The following is a 22,804-nucleotide window of genomic DNA, read 5'->3' as shown; positions in this document are numbered from 1 at the left end:
ATTACGTGCCCTGACCCTGCATGGAATATACAAATTGAACTGATCTATAGCTGCCACGAATTGAACTGATCTATAGCACTTGGCATTGAACTCTAGCGTTGAACCAAGATTGACGACTGAACCATCATGAACGTATCTGAAGAAAATATTCATCAGGTTATAATTAGTGATTGCAGTAATTTGTGTAATGTTTCCAAAAATTTATTTGTAAGACTTTTTAAACTGCCTCTGCACCTCATTTTTTTCCAAGATAAACTCACCAATTCAGTCCTAACTTGGACCCTATCTATTAGTCTATGAACCACGGGATACGGTACCTACCGGAAGGCACACACGTCTCCCAGTCATATCACCACCCTCTGACATTCTTCAACCATATAAGTATAAATACCACCACTCGGTGAGAAGTTTTGTATCCTTCTCCAGATGATGGGAAGAAATGTTCTTGGAGAACCAAGTCATGGTCGTAGAAAAGTTATCTCTGAGTAATTACATTTTTGTATGTTAAATAAGCTTTTGGAACTAAATTAGGTACGGTAACGGCAATGTAAAGGCAGAACAATGTTAATAATAGATCAATTGACAATATGAACAATTACAATATGCAGTGGGGCTACCTGTGAGATAACTATTATTATACAGTTACCGGTATGCTACAGGTTATACCGTTCAATGGATGTTTCCCTGACCCCTCCGTAGCCCAGCGGCCGGCAACCAACTTGCGTAATGTTAAACAAGTTTATGAACGCCATATTTGGAAAACGCGAAACAATGGGGTCTTATGGGTAATTTTCGCCGTTTTGTTGTACCGAATCCATTTAGTCAGCTGTTATAAGAGCTAGAATAAAGCCGAAGGGTGTATTTTGAACTTTAAGCTATATGCTACCTAAATATATAACGCAATTAAGAATAAAAAATTATCTGATGCAGTGGTCGGCAACCTTTTTTAAGTGACGGACCAATATCATTGGCGGACCACTTTTATACGAACGAACTTACATACAGTTATATGCATATTAAGAAGTAGAAAATTCATTTAGCATATTCGAAAACAAAAGTGATGCTATTTAATCGAGATCTGCATTAGTTTGCTGTCCATTAACTGTTCTCAATTGGAAAACACGGTCGATAGTGATACACGTAGCATGTTGCTTACGTCCTGCCTATTTCGGCGTTGACAAGACCATCCCGTCGTTCAAAGAAGTTTCTAAGGATTCATTGCCTCATTTGAATGCTTAGTATGACAAAGATCGCAAACTGGACAAATTTCGTTGCTGTCACGTACGGTTACAAATACAACAGTCACGTTGTTAGCGAGAATCATTATTTTGTAAGCGTAGTAGTATATATTTACGGTTGGAGACATCTTATTTAGACTGATTCGGAACTTTCTCACGCAGAGGCAAAATTGATGCAGCATTATTTCGACATATTGACGTGAAAATTATTTACGAAGTCAGACATGCTGCTCAGATGCATTGTATTTCTCTGCTTTGCTGTTGGGTGATGTTTTTTAGTTGTGGTTGTTAGATTGTCGAGGTGTTATTTGAGCCTTGTCCGCTTTTGTGTCAACCTTCTGCGGACCGGTAGTAACCTTTCCGCGGACCTGCAATGGGCCGCGGCCCGGTGGTTGCCGACCACCATTTTGATCATCTTTTTGGAAACTTTTATAGTGATACGCCGATTCGACGGTGTATAATGCCACCGCAACAATCCTACAATGTCATTCTGTCTTCTAGCGCAGCTCAGAGCAGAGCAAACGGACATTATGGAGCTTGACAGACGAGAAAATGTTGACCCAAAAATAGAAACGGCCATTGAAGCGAATTTGAGTCCCGAGGTAATTTCAACGAATAAATACAACTGTCAATTTGTGACACCACAAGGAACGCCATTGTCAAATGCTCAATTATGACGATTAGAATGGCCAACTTACTTCGGAAGCAACTCGAAACCGGCATACTTGTCTTCAACTACAATTCAATGTACTATAAATGCAATTTGGCAAACATAAAAGGATATCACCATGTTCGGCTAAGCTTCTACTTCAAAACGCGACCTTCAAAATCTTTCTATCTGAAATATTAGTGAAAATAATTGGTATGTTTCAATACTTGTGTGAGAACTTCTCATCAGGCGCTGTGCAGTGGCGTAACAACGCAATGTGGCGCCCCTGGATCTTTGCGCGAAATGCCGCCCTCTCAACACCGTCGTAAAAGCTGAATAAAATTCCACACAACAGGAGAATTAAAGCATTGAATAGTAAATTTTATCGAAAGTTCCAAATTCAATGTCTAGTTTTCATTGAGGCAAATTCAGAAATTATATCGTCAACGGATAATGTTTTGACTAAATAATGTTTTTGTAAACATCACCTCGTTTTTGTGTTTTTAAATGCCATTTGCTAGTTTTACGCGGTGTTTCGGAAATTTATTTATGAATCAAATAACCCAATGTTTATTTTGTCTTCGTGTGAGTTTTTATTTAATTGCAGTAATCAAAAATTGGTCCAGAAATAGCTGTTATAGACAAGGCTTAACTTTTCTACCAGTATTTTTAGATGACACTTTGTTGAATGTTTCGAATCAAAATGATGGTTTGAAACGTCTAAACCAGTTTATCCGCGCCAACTCATGAGACCACACCTAAATCTTTTACGTCAGGTGCGGACTCGAAGTCCTCTGCATTTTGTTTGTTCGTTTGTTGTTGTTTGGTTGTATTTTAGAGTGACCAAAATAAAATTGATTGGAATGAGTATCACAAATTTTGCAATGGAAATATTTTCCAGAAGTCAAAGGCTGGGTAAACTTCCATAACTGCAATAAACTCGAAAGTAGCAAAAAAACATAGGAGAATTAGAACATTCAACTTTTTCGGCAGACAACTTGATTTAAGGATAACACATTTATGATTAAGGCAAAGTTAACAAAAACGCATCGTGTTAGCAAATTTAAACACGCTATTTCAATGAACTTCATTTTTAATGTACATATGTAGTTTTATTGTATTTTTCCACTATCCACGTTAAAAATATGTAAGAAACCTCACTCAATATTACTTGTGGCCCAGAATTTTTTTTTTTTTTTCAAGAATTAATTTACATAAAATACAACTATTCATTTAGTTTACAGTATCGTAAGCAAACAACTAAAAGTATATTTATTCCATTATCTTATTTATTATTGGAAAATTCACTTTGTAGAGCCTTCAAAAAAGCATATAATTAAAGTATATTTCGACTCCATAATTAACATATCAGACAATAAAATAATTGATAAATACAAATAAATAAAAACTGAATATGAAATCGCGAGGGCAAACCAAACTTTAAGTACCGTTTAAAACGTATTTGACGTGGATTTAATTTTGATCAGGACGGATTCGGAGTCTAAAAGTTTGGACTCCACCCATCTCTGCATATAACAGTGTCCCCAATTTTATGCACGGATATACAGCGACTTCGATAATTATCTAAGTATTCTGAGGGGCTTGATTTATTGTGCAAATATATATAAATATGACTAGGTGTGTTTATCATAATGAAGTGGAACTAATTCTCAGATGTTTTTTTATGCATTAAGGAGAATAAATGTAAATGGCATTTTGAAACATAATCGATGATGACACCAAACCGCAAAGGGGATTGACAATGAATCTGCTTCGAGTCGACATTCAAAACACGTTTTGTGATTGAACTACTGGTTTAAACTAATAACACTAAAGTAAATTTAGTACCCAATTTTCCAGTGAAGCATCCTATTCGAAGGGTAACGATAGCCAAGTTTTAGTTCATTATTATATTTTTCATATGTATTATCAAATTTTTTTTTTCAACTGGATAATGTATATATAATAGAAAACAAAACCAAAGAGCATGGCCACGTTTTAAGGTGTTAATTTATGTTTTATTACATATATATTAAGTCTTTTTACGCCACATCACGCAAATAATTAGTACAGCAGTAACGTGTAATAGATGTTTCCCCGAGCTTTAACCCCACAAAAATTCATTCTATACTTATCTAATAATAAGATTTGTATCAAATTGCTATAAATACTCTTATAATTTTACACAAACGTATTTCGTATAATTTCTTTGCATGCAGTTCTGTAAACGTCCGCGTAGCGTCGTCGCGTGAATATATTACATTTTTGCGAATTAGGTGCGTTCCGGTTGTTACGATTTTTCCAGTTCATCACGGGTTGTAATCCTAAATATCTATGTTATCATGTGCATAATGCTTATATGGCTCGATTTGGCTGTGCGTACATGCGCATAAAATCAATAACAAGCTTTCAGCTTGCGTGGACTTCAGAGATATTCTACAGTCTAGAAAATGTGGGAACCTTTATTGCTCGTCTATGGATGCTTTATTGCTCCATCTATGGATGCTGAGGAGGTTACCTGTTTCTTCCTAATTTTTTTTTTAACGTTTCTGTAAAATCTTGCAAATATTTTATCCATGAGCCATCCACTTCATTAAAATAAGCGCTGTTTATGTGATAATATTTGCCAAGCACTGTAACAGCATTGATATCGGCCTTAAAACTCTTCTGTTCCAGGCGTAAATTAACATGCTCTGGCCGGCGATTCCACGAGGAAAGTGGAGTCTCACTTTTGTCACTGGGGAATACGACTCAAATTTGTGTAGAGTTTGCCAAATTGAGACATGTCCCGAAGAGTTTGCGAACTCTGCGATATATTCTACACCGCCGCCTACTAAGAGAATATAGAAGAAAACGCCCTCACATTTTATTGTAATTGCACTGTGAATCAAAATTTTATTTTACATTTATGCGTTTATATATAAATGTTTATTTATAGAAATCCAATGACTGGAGTTTTTCTACCGCAATCGTTACTCAGTTTTCCTGATGGTTTTCCTCGATAGTAGAATTTTATGGAAGTAGCATAAATTATTGAACGAACATTTTGTGCGAACATTACTAACAAAAATACATTTTTCTGAAACAGAATTCTTTATGGACAACGATTCGCATGAACGATTAACCCTTCGAGACATTTTTGAAAAAGACAATTGTACTGCGACAAAAAGATGTGCACAATACCGACCGACCATTCTTTGTCCAAATTTTACCACGGGAGATCCGTGAGAGGCATGTTAGGATCTTGGTGATAGTGACGTTCTTTTTTGATGACGTTTTATTACATTGTAATTATCATCCAAGTCAGCTGAATCTAAAAGAAACTTATCATTGGAAGAAAGTCACCTAACGAATCACACATGAAACACGGTTTACTGCCTGCCCCGAGGCCTTCGTCGAAAAACAAATCGTTTCAACTCAGTGTTTTGTAATAAGTATATACACAATCTAATTATTATTAGTCAAAATCAAGTGCTGGTATATTGCGTTTATTTATTTTTAGTGTCAATATCTCTATTCAAAATACAGCTAGCGAGACTATTCTTGCAACTCCTAACTTAGAGTGATCCTAATCTATTGAATAGTTTTAGTATTGTATATTCTGGAGGTGTGATTTTTGTTGAATTGAGTGTCGTACAACGCCTCCGAGCCCGTTATGGCCTATTAAATATCTTCAATTTTTCCTCAGTAATCTAAAATATAAATCTTCTATCTCATCATTTGTAATTGTAAATAGGTGTAGATCACGTTAAAATGTCATGACTTATTTTTGGGTATTTTGCTATTTTCATTTTGCTGATTTGATAAAATAAGAGATTTGTGGATGCAGCATTGAATTTAATATGGTTATATAAAGCTCAAATTTATTTTATTTAGTCAGTCGACAATTTTAGCTGCAATGATGTACCGAGTATATTTTCTAATAACATTATTAACATCATTCGTTGCAGCGCAGGGTAAGTTACATGCAATATTCTGATGTTTATATTTGGATTGCTTGTTTTAGATAAAAATGAATATTATTGCGCCGAGGGAGTAATTTAGAGTTGAGACACGCCCGTCACTTTCGGGGTTATGTGTTCATGCATTGTTCTCTTGCTTTCAATATGGGTAGACTCTATTTATTATAACACTAGTTGATAGCGGAGACGCCCATAGTGTTGGGGATGTTAATCGGTGAACGATTTCAGATTCTTGTACAGCTTGATATTTGCCTTACTTTTAAGATGCTGTACTGTATGTTTATTAGCGTATTCACTCAACTTGCCGTGTGCGACAAAATCCCGAGTGAATTTAACATAATATCAATGTTATTAACACAGACGCAATATGGGCTAAGTGGGGACATTGGACTCCTTGTGACAAACCATGTGATTATGGATACAAGAGAAGATATCGAGGTTGTGTTCCATCATCCAAAATGATATGCAGCGATACAGATGTTGAGTTGTGCACAACCGGGATTCTCTGTTCTCATATGAGTTCTCAAGGTACTTTTGTTGCGTAAATGGCAAACTAGAGTTATATAAATACAAAATAAAAAATATTTTTATTAAATAAAAATTTGACTATAAGAATTAGGAAGTCTATGCCTGACTATAGATTACAATTTTCCAGTGTTTTCGCTTTTTATCGAATGGTGAAAATAGAATTACCGCTGTCGCAAACGTTGAATGTTTTCCTTTTGGTCAAATATACAATGAATTAAAATTTGCATTTGAAATACAACCATTGATGCAGACGCAGAAAGCGTAACATTATGAGGGATGATTTGGAACGAGCATCATAGATAAACACTATTGAATTGATGATGTGAGAGTACTAATATATATATCAAATGTGCTTCAAAAAAAAAACGACAACAGGTGTGACACCGCCAGATAACGAGTTTGAACCTGAGTGGTTACAGTGGGAAAACTGGTCGTCATGCTCAGTAACGTGTGGGGGAGGAATGAGGAAAAGAATAAAACGATGCCGCGCGGAGTCTGACACAACCTGTATGTACACAGCAGCCGAAAGTTGCAATGAACATAGCTGCAACAATGAAGGACGTTTTGGTATTGAATTCTCCCATATAATATTTAGTTTTGTATTATTGCGTTACAAAATATTTTGGTAGTATTCGTATGTATGTCTCAAGTTTAGTTTAAAATCTATGGTGAACAATAAAATAGTAATCTTATGCTAGTTTGCAAAATAGATTGTATGAAGCTAGTCGAGAACAAAAATAATACATAATATCACAGATCCTGGCACGCTTACTTGGGAGCCTTGGTCAACATGCACTGTAACATGCGGAGGTGGATTACGAAGACGAGCTAGATATTGTCATGACGGAATTTGCATGGAAAGCGAAGAGGAAATATGCAATGAGGAATCGTGTAGATTCTCGAATTCCGGATTCACAAATTCAGGTGATCAAGAAATAAATATGTAGTTTAAAACAATAATTTGTTATGCTTCTGCGATGATAATCATAAATGCAGGAGCTATCATTAAGCTGAAGTTATGAAAAATATTGTTTATATTGATCCATTTTTATTGATGAATTTTATGAACTAAGATCTAGACATTCTCTCCTGGGAGCCGTGGTTAACATGTACTGTATCAAGTTCAGTTTAAAATCTATAGTGAACAAGAAAATAGGCCATGAAAATAGTTGTCTTATGCTAGTATGCAAAATAGATTGTATGAAGCTAGTTGAGCATCAAAATAATACATAATGTTACAGATCATGGCACGCTTCCTTGGGAGCCGTGGTCAACATGCACTGTATCATGCGGAGGCGGATTCCGAAGACGAGCTAGGGATTGTCATGACGGAATTTGCATGGAAAGCGAAGAGGAATTATGCAATGAGGAATCGTGTAGATTTTCGAATTCAAAATTCACAAATTCAGGTGATCAAGAAATAAATATGTAGTTTAAAACAATAATTTGTTATGCTTCTGCGATGATAATCATAAATGCAGGAGCTATCATTTACGGGAAATTATGAAAAATATTGTTTATATTGATTCATTTTTTATTTATGAATTTAGATCGAGGCATTCTCTCCTGGGAGCCGTGGTCAACATGTACTGTATCATGCGGAGGCGGATTCCGAAGACGAGCTAGGGATTGTCATGACGGAATTTGCATGGAAAGTGAGGAAGAATTATGCAATGAGGAATCGTGTAGATTCTCAAATTCAGAATTCACAAATTCAGGTGATCAAGAAATAAATATGTAGTTTGAAACAATAATTTGGTATGCTTCTACGACGATAATCATAAATGCAGGAGCTATCATTTAGCTGATAAAAAATATTGTTCATTATGATCAATTTTTTATGTATGATTTTCATGAATTAAGATCTAGGCATTCTCTCCTGGGAGCCGTGGTCAACATGCACTGTATCATGCGGAGGCGGATTACGAATACGAGGTAGGGATTGTCATGACGGAATTTGCATGGAAAGCGAGGAAGAATCATGCAATGAGGAATCGTGTAGATTCTCAAATTCAGGATTCCCAAATTCAGGTAATCAAGAAATAAATATGTAGTTTAAAACAATAATTTGTTATGCTGCTGCGATGATAATCCTAAATGCTGGAGCTATCATTAAGCTGAAGTTATGAAAAATATTGTTTATATTGATCCATTTTTTATTTATGAATTTTATGAACTAAGATCTAGACATTCTCTCCTGGGAGCCATGGTTAACATGTACTGTATCAAGTTCAGTTTAAAATCTATAATGAACAATGAAATAGGCCATGAAAATAGTAATCTTATGTTAGTATGCAAAATAGATTGTATGAAGCTAGTTGAGCACCAAAATAGTACATAATGTTACAGATCATGGCACGCTTTCCTGGGAGCCTTGGTCAACATGCACTGTATCATGCGGAGGCGGATTACGAATACGACGTAGGGATTGTCATGATGGAATTTGCATGGAAAGCGAGGAGGAATTATGCAATGAGGAATCGTGTAGATTCTCGAATTCAGGATTCACAAATTCAGGTGATCAAGAAATAATATGTAGTTTAAAACAATATTTTTGTTATGCTTCTGCGATGATAATCATAAATGCAGGAGCTATCATTCACGAGAAGTTATGAAAAATATTGTTCATTATGATTAATATTTTATTTATGAATTTCATGAATTAAGATCTAGACATTCTCTCTTGGGAGCCGTGGTCAACATGTACTGTATCATGTGGGGGTGGTACGAGAAAACGTGTCAAACGTTGTCCAGATGGAAGCTGCATGGAAAGTGAAGGCCAATCTTGCAATCAAATAACTTGTGAACCTAGAAATGCAGGTGATAATAGAATTGGCTGATGTCAAACTACCTTATGTATGGAACAGTTATATAAAAGATTGTATTCTTACATTTGGTGTCTAGAGAATTCACGAGCAAAATGGTCAAGTTGGAATAACTGGCTTTCGTGCTCAACTCAATGTGGTAGCGGTAAACAGATTCGCAATCGATATTGCATGGGATTTGAAAACTGCATTGGCGAGGCGCGCGAGGAAAGAACGTGTTTTGAAAGAGCTGGCTGCAGTGAGTCAAAAGATTTTGCTTCCTATGTGCGCAAAACTATCGAATTTGCAATCCAAGTAGTTATATTTCCGCCTTCTTGTTTTATAACAAAGCAGCATTAGGGACGGGTTTTTCAAACCAGCATAATATGTGAGAATTTATTTTTCTTCTTTCTCAAGCTCCTGTAACAACACCCAAACCTATTTATTCGAATTGGAGTGCGTGGAGTAAATGCTCAAAGACTTGTGGAAAAGGACTAGAAGTAAGATCAAGAATATGTATGGAAAGGCAAATTCAGTGCAACAAAGAAACAAGTCAAACTCGGCAATGCACAAGACGCATTTGTCCGACACCAGGTGAACAAGAAACAGTTATTTTATTCATTCTAATAACATATCATCAGTAGTAAAATATTTATCGCAAAAGTATCACTGTATTTGTCACCAATCAGTGATAAATTTCCCATGCTGTCATACTCTGTATAAGCCAAAATTTCGATTAAAGATGTTCGACATACGATCCACTCGATTTTCTTCCTTGAAGTGAAATTGATCATAATTAGTTGGCCCTCATATACGGAGATTGTTCCCAATTAAAGACATTGGGGGCAACATTTCATGCATACTAACTTTTCTACATTTTTTGTTTCTCAACACAACGATGTTACGGATTGTTTATATATTTGGCAAACGATGTTGATCTTTATGTAAGAATCTCGATTTTTCAGTTTTTCTCCCAAGTAAAATTTCAGCAATAAAAGTATGGTGTTCGATTACAATGAATATAATTTTCTTTGTAGTATGGTCAAACTGGGGGTCTTGGTCTACATGTTCAACTTTTTGTGGCGAAGGAAGGCAAAGTCGTAAAAGAACATGTATCAGCGGTTTATGTTCCGGGCAGCCGATTCAAAACAGTTCCTGTAAAATAAGAAATTGTGTCGGTGTGTCTCTATTTTATATAAATATCTAATTTTTGAATATGCATTGCTTATTGTCTCTGCTCGATCCGCATTATTATCCCAAGCTAGTCCCATTTTTGTTCAATATCAAAATCTGAAATTATGCCAGGAACCACAGCATACAACATTCTTGAGCCTTAATTTCTAAATTATTTCAATTCCAGAATCTAAATGGAGCAAATGGAGTCATTGGTCGCAATGTTCCAAAACATGTGATCGCGGAACAATAGAAAGAACCAGATCGTGTATAGAAGGAGATCGCGGCCTATTATGTGAGGGAAAATTCATAGAAACTGAATTTTGTCTAATCATGAATTGTCCAGTAAAAGGTAATCGGCGTATAGTAATACAATATGTTGAGATTAAACAAACGTGAAAATTATCAACCGAAACTGACGATAGCGATTTGTTTACTTTTGGATTGCTTTATTTTGATGTCATCGAGCATTATTTATCTATAAGTAAGGTAATGCGAACCTACGTGACCTCTGTTACACCAACATAATTTGTATGTACTACTTTATAGTATAGCCAAACCAAAATTCTTGATCTAGTCCAAGGTTTATTGCTTATAAACTGAATTCTCGGCTACCCTTGGTTGCGACGCGGTTCTCTGGGGGCCACGAAGACTCTCCATTGGTTATCATTTGCCATGGCAACACCAAGTTAAAATAAATTGACTTTGATTTGTTTGATACATGGTCTGCAATGCATTCATTTATTTATACTTTTGTTTTGTTTTTGTTCTTTTTTATTATTCTTCTGCTTTTGTTTTTTGGATTTTTATTATTAAATGTTTTGCATAAGACTGAGGAAAACGCGTTCTTCAAAGAATGCGCCAGTTTTTCACACAACCGAGCATCCGCAGCAAGCAACAATCTGAAGTAATCAACTTCAAAAATATGATATTATTTTCAGAACCCGAATGGAGTAAATGGAGTATTTGGTCAAAATGTTCCAAAACATGTGGTCGTGGAATTATAGAAAGAAGCAGGTCGTGTAGTAAAGGGGATCATGGTTCAACATGTAAAGGGAAAAACAATGAAATTGAATCTTGTCTAATTATGAATTGTCCAGTAAAAGGTAATTCATTACCATATAAACATACAATATATTAAGATTGAACAAAACCGAAATCACCATAGGATACTTTTCTAACTGCAAATCAGGGTTTATCTACCTTGGGATTGTTTTAGATTGATGTTATCGAGTCTATCGTTCAATACCTGCAAACATCTGTGATAAAGATAATTGACACGGTGGCTAGGATATGATTGTCGTGTTCGAATTTAAAATCAACGTTACGAGTCCTTGTTGTTTTGTATTTATTGCTTTAAAAATTTGAATCCATTTGTCGCTTGGGGGTAAACGTTATTCGACTTTTCAGTTGAGATATCGTAGACTTTCATGTTTATTCGATACATCGGGACTTTCAGTAAAAGTTTATATCTGCTTTATTATAAAACTGCAAACTGGTAGTTCCAATATGCAGAAATTACCCGTTTTACATTTTCTGCTAATTTTAGAACCCGAGTGGAACAAATGGGGAGATTGGTCTAAATGTTCAAAAACATGCGATGGAGGTACCAGAGAAAGAAGTCGATCGTGCAATAAAGTAACTACAGCAACATCATGTAAAGGAAAGAGCAAAGAAATTGAGCAATGCTTACTGAATAAATGTCCAGTTAAAGGCAATATATTAAAATCTGTTAAATGTTTAGATGTATGAATTAATACGCAATTTTATAAAAATCAAGCGATGATGAAAATTGACAATTATTTTGTTGGGTGTAAAAATTATAATAATGGTAAAATTCTTTTTTAGTTTTATGTTACGGCAACTAAACTAGTAAATTTTGTATCACAATAAAATTTAAAGCTAATATATACTCTCTGCTAACTTTTTTTAGCTGCTGTGTGGAGTGAGTGGGAAACATGGAATGAATGTTCTGTTACATGTGGTAATGGAAAACGAGAAAGGGTCCGATACTGTAAAAACGGAAGCGTAAGAAGTTCTTGCAAAGGAGAGTCAAATGAGATCGAAACTTGTAAACTAAAAAATTGTGTTGCAGGTAAGAAAAAGTATATCACATATTTCTATGTTTGTTTCTATAATTTAAGTGATGAAATGCAAAAGGAAAGTTAATACGTATTCAATCTTTGTCTCCGATTCCCATTTAAATCGGTTTGAGTACGTTTCGCCTTACACAAGTTTTATTAACATTTGTTCTTAATATTACTGAATTAAACGACTCAGTTTAATATTAATGAATGAAAATCAAGTATTACACAGCAAAATATAGTAACAATCTCTAATAGATAAAATCATGTTTACAGAACATTTGAGTACATGGAATTCTTGGACGAGTTGTTATCCAGCCAATCCATGTGGCTTACCAGGTTGGAAAGTAAGAACAAGAACGTGCATAGGTGGAAAAATGGGAGTTGGAAACTGCAAGGGAATGCAAAAAGATTACAAACAATGCGTCAATCCATGCAATCAAGGTTACTTTGTTTTCGTGTATAATATCACCAGCGCGATTGAACCCACCAAACCGTGTTATCCCAAAAATGCCAAAAACAGTATATTGAAGAAAAATCTTGAATATGGAAATAAAAGTTAAGATATCAAAAGCGTCGGAATATTCATGATCACTATCCTTTCAGTTCATTACCATTTCTGCGCCGCTATTTTTATAAAATAATTCGGATATATATTGATCATTTATTTTATGCTATTTTTTTTAGTTTTGTATGAAAAAAGAAAATACGCGTGTCGCGATTAAATTCCATAATAAATTCCAAAGCGGAAGTTCTTTTATCGCTTTACTTAGCTGTTTTCACGATTTGGGATTTGGCTATATATAATATGTGATACTATCTTGGTGTTTTGTAGATTGGGGCGATTGGGAATCATGGTCAAAATGTTCAACGTCATGTGACACAGGAATTATGTCACGGACGCGATTGTGCAAGAGTAAAAAATGTCCCGGAAATAAATTTGAAGCAAAAAATTGCACCTTGAGGAACTGTCCACTAGGTAAATTAGACATAAAATAAACAAAATTTCATGGTTATTCCAGAACCTGATTTTTATTTATTTTTCAGTATAATTATATAAGTATATATATTGAATAAGAGGCACAATCACAAAAATCATTTGAATCGAATTGAAAGAAAAATAGATTGTTATGATTATTTGTATTGGAAAGTTTTATTAAATAGCGAAATTGGTTTGTAGCCATCAGTATTTACTGTGTATTTGCAAGACACATTTTATCCAATCTTCTTTTATTTGTTGCTTTTCCGCCGTACATACAGATAAATGGAGTGAATGGGGGAGTTGGGCGCCATGTTCGCCAAGGTGTGGTCTTGGAACAAAGACGAGAAATAGAACTTGCACTGGGAGTGACTGTATAGGGTCTTCAACAGAAACTCAAAAATGTATTGGAATCAACTGTGAAATGCCAGCTGGTAGAAATGTGGGTACGTTTCACAAAAAAATTAAAAAAAATCAAGATACCGATGTTAAAACATTAAAATGATGTTGATAACATAAAAAAGTATGTGTGATACATAAATAAAATATTTTATTATTGTTCACATGTATCTTTATCGTTAAAGAAACGAAGTCAACAAAATGCCAAGAAGTACAGAACATCAACAACGGAGATATAACAATAGTAAAAGAACAAGAAGGGATAAAACTTAGCTTCAAATGTGATGGTGGATTTAATTTAGAAGGTTCATCAGAAATTACGTGTGATTCAAATGGACAATGGTCAAATCGACCACCATTTTGTATTGGTAAGTGCTGAGTTTTCAATATTTTTTTTCCGATATAATTATTTGCATGTATCTGCCGGAAGATAAAAGTACTTTTTCTGTGTATTTGAATTTGAATAAAAGTAAATATATTGTAGATACTATGAATCTGAAACTTCCCTGTTCATCATATCTTGCCCTCGATATTTTGGTTTTAGTGCATCGATACTTACAATGACATACATATTTCCAAAATCTCTATTCAAAAATGCCTCCTAATTTCAGCAAACACCTGTTTCAAAAATATGGAACGAATCGAAAAAGGTAGAACTTGTAGAAAATCATGCAAAGATGCTAAAGAGTGTCTTGGAATATCAAACGACTGTATCTGCGACGATGTTTGTGGTAAATCTTGCTTTAATCCCGGTAAGTATAAGTTCATTTATGTCAGTTTTGTCAATATTTCAATTTACGTGATTGGCGCATACATAAACATATACTTTTTAATCTACTTAGTATTTACTCTAAATAGAAATGGGAAATGATATTCTAATTTTGTACCGGGTTAATTAGAATTTGTCAAAAATGGTGAGAATAGCTTCTATTTTGACAGCTAAGCCGCGATTAATATACCACAATACATCTTAAAGCTACCACGCCTTGTTGACTAAATAAACCACATTTGTGACATTAAGCCTCATGTGATGCCTCACATATAATGCTGATGCTTTTTGCCCAAGTTTCCAACTTATTTGATATTTTAATATACGTTTTTATGACAATTTAGAAAACGTTATTTGTAATCCACCTGAAAAACCAGAAAATGGAAATGTGCAATTCGATTCAAGAGGTTACTGGGATTATTGCCGTTATAGCTGCCTTCCTGGGTTTGTTTTATCTGGATCGACACAAAGGCGTTGTCGATCCGATGGAAAGTGGTCAGGTTCTACCCCTAAGTGCATGCGTGAGTATATCAATTTCTATTACTACTGACAGTATTTGATATCATTTTACTAAAAGCAAAAGGTCCTTATGTCTTTGTTAGCATGTATGAAAGATATAATATGTTTATATGCTACAGGATGCTTTATATCTTTGCTCCTCATTAGCTGACATTTTGTTCTAGGATTTAAAATCTTTATTATCAGGTACTGTCACAATTTACATATCAAAGTGACAGATAATAGACAAAATATAAAATATGATGCAAGTCAATCCTAATTAAAGTGTTTAAAAATTTACCATTTCATGGTATATTTCAATAAACCTAATCGACTCGGGTAATAAATTCTCACTCTATTGTGTAATCGCAGTTTTGAAAAGCAGGTCCAATATTTAGAATATTCCTTATCATAAATCATGGGCATATACATTGAATAGATAGCTACAAAGTGTTGTATCTTTTCAATGAGCTAATGACTTCTTCCGGTATATGATACGATTTTTTTTTATCATAATGACACTATTCTAAAGTTATAAAATTAGATCTAGGCTAGCTTCACACCAATGCTTTTTTTATAGATAACGCAACAAATATATAACGTATCACTGTGGTTATTAAAATATTAATTTTCAGGATTTGAAACATGTGGTCAAGCTGGAAACGTGGGGAGCATTTTTAATGAAGGAATTGTCGGTGCAAGAGTTTTAGCTGGAACGGCCTCAATGACTGGTGCTTGGCCATGGCAAGCCATGATTACAGTTAATGCTGAAAATGACGTTCGCAAGGTAAATAAAAAAAGTCTAAATGTACTATTTATCATTATAAATGGAACATATATCTATCATTGTAAACGATTATAACTTGAAGACTGTTTTATCATGTAGCCTAACTAGCTACTACAGCGCAAATGGACATACGCCTTACTATTTACTGGACTTCAAGTTACCAGATTCAGATTCAGATATTTTATTTCCGTCGTGCCTGAAATATTGTAGCGACACAAGTAATAAGAAAAAAATGCTAACAAAAAGATCAATTGAAATAGAAAGACACACAATATTTCCGTAATTGACGCAGGGCCGCGAAAGACTACCAGAGTCATCGTATCAGCGACACCGTGTTTGTTGAGTTCAACAGCAGATGACGTCAAACAAACGTCAAATAAAATCAACTAATTATTCTTTAACAAAAATGGGAATACAAATTGGCAAAATAAAATCGAGACAGTCAGGAGATTACTGATTATAGGAGTCAGTTTAGCTTATTAACGTAATGCTCAGATGAGCACAGAGAAAACAACATGACGCTGCAAATTTCAGATAGCAGAAGGGGAATTCCCAACAACTGCCAAGGAGAAAATATATTAGCAGTTTTGGGTACATCAATAATATTTGGGCGAGAGAGAAAACGATTTCGAAGTTTTGAAACAGTTAGAGTAATAAAGAATAATTGATAATTATTAATACTTAATGGAGGAAATTAATCATCAAATATTACCTATGCAAGTACAACATCAATCGATGTTCTTTTAGAAGTTAGCACTGGAAGCTATTGTTTTTATTATTCATAATTTCATTTCTCGCGAAATTCTAGTTCTCTGAATTCATTGCATGTTTTGTACTAAGGAAACTGCGCTTTGTTTTTTCATGAACAGTCACTTCAAAGTCTTAAAGGCGGAGGTTCGATCATCAACGACCAATGGATTCTGACAGCGGCTCATATTTTTGATCCGATGTTATTGAAAAGCAAACCCAATGCAAAAGGACATCTTATAATATTAGGTATTTGCATGTTTGTCCTCCAGAAAAATCTTCAATGCCGTAATTTTTGAATTTGGGAACCTTTAATCGTAAAATTTATATCCATGCTTTTTCAACACTTATTTAGCATTATTCCTTTCCGCTCTCGCGTTTTTGGCAATTTACAGTGTCTAAAAAAGCGATTTTTATCCGTTTTGCAGCTTCTAGAACAAAATTAATAATGTATTCGTTTTAATTGTTGTATTTTGTAAAACGTTTTTCGGTCTTAGGATCCTGTTTTCTGTTGGAAATTTGAATTGCGAATTGACTTTTTTATTTATTTCTCGTCTCGCCGCCAATACTCGCATAATAAATAATTTCTCGCGACGCACAGTCCCGGCCTAAATAACAATGAAAACAACCGGTGATTTAAACAAAATTCGTCGCGCTCATTATCAGCCACTTTTTCTATCTTTCGAAAAAATCGAAAGCGTGGGTTTCGACCCATGACGACGCCCCCGATTTAGAATGAATAATTTTCAATTGAAATCCACATTTCCCTACTTAAAATATGTGCTTGGATATGAGTAGTGGTTGTGCCAAATCTAACAATCTATTGATATATTATATATATGATTCATTGTCGATAATTAAGTCGATAGTGAAATGGTTCTTCGATAAATCTATAAAGAAAATCACTGTCAGTCTGGGAAGTCAATCTAGAACATACCTGCCATAGCGTCGACTGAAAATCTCAAAACAATCGCTAGTATATTTCATTGAAAAAATATTCACTCATTTGTCTACTACACAGGTATGACAGCAATCGACATCAGTTTCACACTACCAGACCATGCAAGAATATTTGAACCAGAACTCTTAATGATACATCCGAGATACAGGCATTCAATGAAAAATTTTGATAATGATGTATCCTTGGTAGGGGCATTTTATTTGTTTTCAAACGATTCGGTTTTGTTTTGTTGCAAGGAAAACATTAATTCTGCTGTTATATAATTTTATTTACTTGAAGTTTTGTGGGGGTTCGCAGAGTTTAAAATTGATCACTGCAGTGATCTCGCAGTTCCATAATTTGAATACTAAACGATTCCTTTGAATGGCTGCATATGTACAGGGTGTCCAAAAAGTTTCTTTACCGTTTCAATTTGTTATGAAGTCAGTTCTCAATATATCTCCACCAGGTTTGTCATATTATTGTATTTTCACTTCATTCAACACACCTGTGAGGGCAAAAACAATATATGGTACTGATAAATTCTCTTTGCAATTTTTAAAAATTCAAATACTTTCGGACACCTCATATATTCAGTTGGCTGTATATGCATACTGACTGAGTTGGCTGTATATGCATATATGACATCAGATATGTATACACATTACTTGAATGACTGTTTATGATATTGATTTGACTGAATTTGCATATGACATGATATTGACTTTTCTACGTATATCCATTGAATGTTTTTGTATGTATATTGTGTTGGCTGTTACGCAAAATCTGAGCGAAAAATTGCATACAGAAAGAAACCAATTTATAATAGCAGGACTTATGTGGAATACTCACATGAATAAATCATAGGTTTATTATATAAAGTTATTTGGCTCATGTTGGTTTTTATGATCGTAATATGAATTTTTCAGCTAAATACAACTTTAGATGACATTTGCATACCATGCAAAATATTAGGGACATATGTACTTATAGTTTTCTTTCAGTCGTTTGGAACCAATTTCTTCACTTTGACATTATCCACCAGACCGCCAATACATTTCAATTCCTAAGCCTTGCTGAGATCTTCAAATGGGATCTTGTACTCACGATGGTTGAAAGTGGGATCATACTATTTTCTAAAAGTATGTCACAACATAAGCCCACTCTGTACTTGTTTATGTACCACAATAGAAAAAATTTGTATGCATCGTCATGCGCAAATAACATGTACAGACTTACAAATGAATGATCACTAATTCATAGCAATTTGTCATATATGCGTATTTTTGTCAGTATGTGTGTGTTAGATTGCAAACGCTATCGGCTTATAGACGGACGTCAGTGATATATATATTTATAATCTTCTTTCCATCAATTGTGAAATGAACCAAGAAGTCGTGCTATTTGAGTAATGCCGTTTGTTGTATCTTTAACAGATCGGCTTTTCCTATTTACTTTTTCTCAGACATTTTTTTATATAGCAAATAATGAATTAAATCTATAGTCTGTTTATTTTCGTCTTGTATTGCACCTAATCAGCCCTACTATCTTGATAAGCAACGATACCCTTTTTTGCAGATTAAACTTGGGAAGCAGTTCAAAGTTGTTCAGCAGAAATTTATGTATTCTACAGCTTTACCTTTTGGGAAAATTACGTTTTCTAATCACATTCGGGCTGTTTGTCTTCCTTGTTCTCAACAAAGGCCAACTTCTCTTGTACAAGGTGTACGGAAATCATTTAAAAATGATTTATGCGGGCAAGGTATGATATGTATACTCGCTAATGTTATTTAAAGGAAAAAGACTTTCAGACTTTATTTTATCAGAATTGGTCGAGTTGGAACGTTATACAGTACACATAGACAGTGTATCTTCGGTCATTAAAAAAGCTCTGTTAACTGTCTGTAATTTATTGTTGGACACGAAGTGAAATCGATTTGTTATTATGTTGTTGTTGCACTTATTGATGTTTTTTTTATTGTTATAAAAAAATCGCTCCTATCTTTAACTACTGGATCAATGCATTGACATGTTCAGTGGTTAAAGATTGTATTTTTCACTAGAATGCTGTTTTATTTATTTTAACAATTTCTGTGATCTGTATGGCATTTTATTTTTTGTGTTAGATGACGACATCAGCGCCTCTTCAACAGGGAATTTGGAATTTATTCGGCTCTGAGTGTTTTCCCCAAAGCTCTTTGCAGGTCTTCCTGATCTTTGCGCATCAACTACAGATCCATATATTCCATAAATTGTTTGTCGTGTAGGAGCCGAATTAATTCCAAGTTCTCTGTTAAATGGGCGGTGAGTTTACCTTGCTGATTTATATGCTTCTTACCAAACAGCATTTTTGCACTTCATTTCCTGGGCTAATCTCCTTGTCATTCTGTGGGTTGATGAAAAATGCAAACAATACCTAAACTTTACTACTCATCCATACTATGTTTTCTGAATAAATGAACGCTCTATGATGAGTACCTGAAAAGCAAAATTGAAAGTGTATACTTACTTTTGTGACACCTTGTATATACTTTAGAATTCAGATTAACATGTTACGAAATACAGCAATACTCAAGTTGTTTTATTTTAACAGTTGACTCATATGAAGAATCAGATAAAGTTGTGGTCACTGGTTTTGGGAGATTGGGCGAAAGAAGCCAACGACCAAGAATCCTTCAGCAAGGCCTTCTCAAAGTAGCAGGCAATAGTATGTAAGTTTAGCGCAATGTGCAGAGTATTTTACAAGCAATCCCGTATCATAGTGGTTATCACGCCTTTTTTTCGCGACCCCAATTTTCTTAAATAACAAAAATACAGATGATCGCGACCCCACAACAAGAAAACCATATTATTTCTAAAAATCAGTGTTTTCTATTTAAATATCTCAATGGACGATGCAGCTATATCTCGTCTGAACATATCAGCCTTGGTCTGACGGTCCAGATGGCAATGAAACAACACATCAGTGCGAGACATATATCTATATATATATATATATATAGACTATATCCAACTCCAGTCAACATCTATTCCCAAATTTCAAAGCACAAGAATAAAATGTTATTAAACTGTCTATAAAATTATTATTATAGATTTAAATATTAAAATGTTTATATCTATATCAGCCGCAAAATTGGTTGGTTTAATTTTATCCGTGATTTCTTGATAGCGGTTTTTGGCATGTTCGATAAAGGTGATCACCCTTTGAGTAAGGCTTTGTATAATTTTGGGGGTTCAGCCTTGAGTATGTTTTCGAATCTTATATGAAAGCAATCAGGAAATTTTTGGTAATAGCTTTTGCCTCTTACAGATGTTGAAAAAATCTGAGTATATTTCCCTAAAATTTCCAAACAGTAGTTTTGAAACAAAATAATACAAATTGTTACTACTTTGTTTGAACCTAAATTATAAAGTATAAACCTCGAGCTAGCAAAAAAAAAACGTGTAGAAGTTAAGGAATGGTGTATATATATTATATTTCCCAACTATCTGGTATAAGTAACTAAGCTAGTTCCATCTAGGATAATAGGATGAATTCAGATTTTTTTTTGTATCAGTTGTCGGAAAGCAGTGAAGAATATTAACAAACAATGGCAAGAAGCTGTTTTTACATCCCGCATGCTTTGTGCCGTGAGTGGACGAAAAGTTGCCTCAGTTGATGCATGCACTGGTGATAGCGGAGGGCCGTTAGTCAAAAAGGTATGAGTATTTTTAGCTAAATGGGAATACTACTAAAAACGTTTACCATAAATCTATCTAACAAATTATAGACACATGTAATTGAAGTTTTCGATTCTAAGATATTCACAAATACACTTGTTCAGGTGACGATCCGAAACGGCACTGACTTTTGGGTACAAGAAGGAATTGTTAGCTGGGGATTTGGCTGCGGTCGAGTTGATGATGAAGGTCGTCTATATCCGGGATTCTACACGAAAATAAAATCAGTTTTGCCGTTTATCCAAAGTACAATGGAAGCTAACGAAACAGGAAATTAATAATTCCAAGTTTTATCATACATTACTATATTGTAAAAAAATAAATCTTCATGTAATTGTAAAAGAATAAATAAAATTATCTTTCTGCTTTCATATATGTTTATTATTGTATAAGTTACAATTCAACAAAGAAAGATAAACGCAGCAGGGTTACCTCAAAAAAACAGAATTCATAACTACTTCTACGAAAATGAAGAAACTAAAACAGTTTTATGATTTATGAAGATTTATGTTGATTTTGTGATTGAGTTTTAATTTTTACTTTTCAATCTGAAAAATTCGGTTCGTCACCGTGGACATAAAATTTTATAAAAATTCATTTTTCATTGTGGTATATTTGCTTCATATTTTGGGGATATTATGAAGGATGTCCTAGGATACCAGTAATTATAAAAACTAACGCTTTCGCAAACAGGTAAACACACTCATATTTCCATCAGTTTCAGTGTTATCCCGGGTGTAACGAGTGTACTGCAAATCTAACTCGAGGTCAATTTTTCCGTTGTGCTTGATATTCAATAATTCCTAACAAACTCTTGATTATCGCTTCAAATCGGAACAAAAAGACCACACACCATTCACCAAAATCAGTAAAAGTGGTGTCTAATCTCAATACGAACCCTGGAGTATTTAGGAGAGTGTCATATAAATAAATTGGAATTTTATGATGAACAATGGTTGACTTAAAGTTGACTCGGAATTTGAATCCCATCCGAGTGAGTTTGTTCTCGTTAATTTGCTTTTGGAATATATCTAGAAACTGCAACATTGTTTACTAAAAAATAACTTCGACTGTCGACTCATTTACGTGAAATTATGAATTTCTTAATTTAGTGCAGATAAGCAAGTTTACACCAAAATAAAACATTGAATTATAAAACAAGACAGCAATGCTCAAATATATACATAGACACAAACACCAAAACAAATCTTTTATATTACCAGAAGCCTACCTTTACCTTAACAAAAAGCTCTTGCCTTCGAGTACTTCACCTTTCACAATACCTTAGCGTACTTAATCTACTACGAGCTACCAATATACATCAAATAACCTCAGACATTCGCGTATCACAAGTTCGCAAATTTCAAACGGACGACAGCGGTCACGATATTATAAAAAACACGTTCCTACGAATAAAAAATAAAACGGCGGAAGATAAAATTCATAGGAAATTTGGGAACAGCCTTTTATCGACAACAACAATCTTTTATCACTGAAAATTTCAACGCAATTGGTCCAGTAATCAGA

General features: G+C 34.3%; 1 protein-coding gene across 2 annotated transcripts; it reads left to right on the top strand.

Annotated features, from left to right (window-relative positions):
- The first annotated feature begins 5,677 nt into the window (after positions 1–5,677).
- On the top strand, positions 5,678–21,724 carry LOC144422916 (A disintegrin and metalloproteinase with thrombospondin motifs gon-1-like). 2 transcript variants are annotated; one of them, XM_078112915.1, is made up of 29 exons: positions 5,678–5,843; positions 6,210–6,377; positions 6,753–6,944; positions 7,134–7,301; positions 7,619–7,786; positions 7,928–8,095; positions 8,241–8,408; positions 8,727–8,894; positions 9,045–9,197; positions 9,282–9,440; positions 9,599–9,775; positions 10,219–10,359; positions 10,542–10,706; positions 11,296–11,460; positions 11,904–12,068; positions 12,288–12,449; positions 12,715–12,882; positions 13,274–13,417; positions 13,699–13,863; positions 14,002–14,184; positions 14,428–14,568; positions 14,930–15,106; positions 15,719–15,870; positions 16,740–16,866; positions 17,639–17,763; positions 19,136–19,319; positions 20,151–20,268; positions 21,115–21,256; positions 21,382–21,724. In XM_078112915.1, the coding sequence occupies exons 1-29, from the start codon at positions 5,786–5,788 to the stop codon at positions 21,553–21,555; spliced, it is 4,545 nt and encodes a 1,514-aa protein (XP_077969041.1). In that variant the 5' UTR covers positions 5,678–5,785; the 3' UTR covers positions 21,556–21,724. The 2 variants fall into 2 exon arrangements, with proteins under 2 accessions (XP_077969041.1, XP_077969042.1); XM_078112916.1 differs by lacking the exon at positions 13,274–13,417.
- Positions 21,725–22,804: the final 1,080 nt, after the last annotated feature.

Source organism: Styela clava, chromosome 5, assembly GCF_964204865.1.
Source record: "Styela clava chromosome 5, kaStyClav1.hap1.2, whole genome shotgun sequence".
NCBI lineage: Eukaryota > Metazoa > Chordata > Ascidiacea > Stolidobranchia > Styelidae > Styela > Styela clava.
Note: the sequence above shows the minus strand (reverse complement) of the source record. Positions and strands in the feature narration are given on the sequence as shown.

Excerpts from the sequence above, each read along its gene's own strand:
- LOC144422916 (XM_078112915.1), top strand. The coding sequence starts at position 5,786 with ATGATGTACCGAGTATATTTTCTAATAACATTATTAACATCATTCGTT. Across the intron at positions 8,096-8,240 it reads TTCAGAATTCACAAATTCAG|ATCTAGGCATTCTCTCCTGG; the intron begins GTGATCAAGAAA and ends TCATGAATTAAG. Across the intron at positions 9,441-9,598 it reads TTTTGAAAGAGCTGGCTGCA|CTCCTGTAACAACACCCAAA; the intron begins GTGAGTCAAAAG and ends TTCTTTCTCAAG.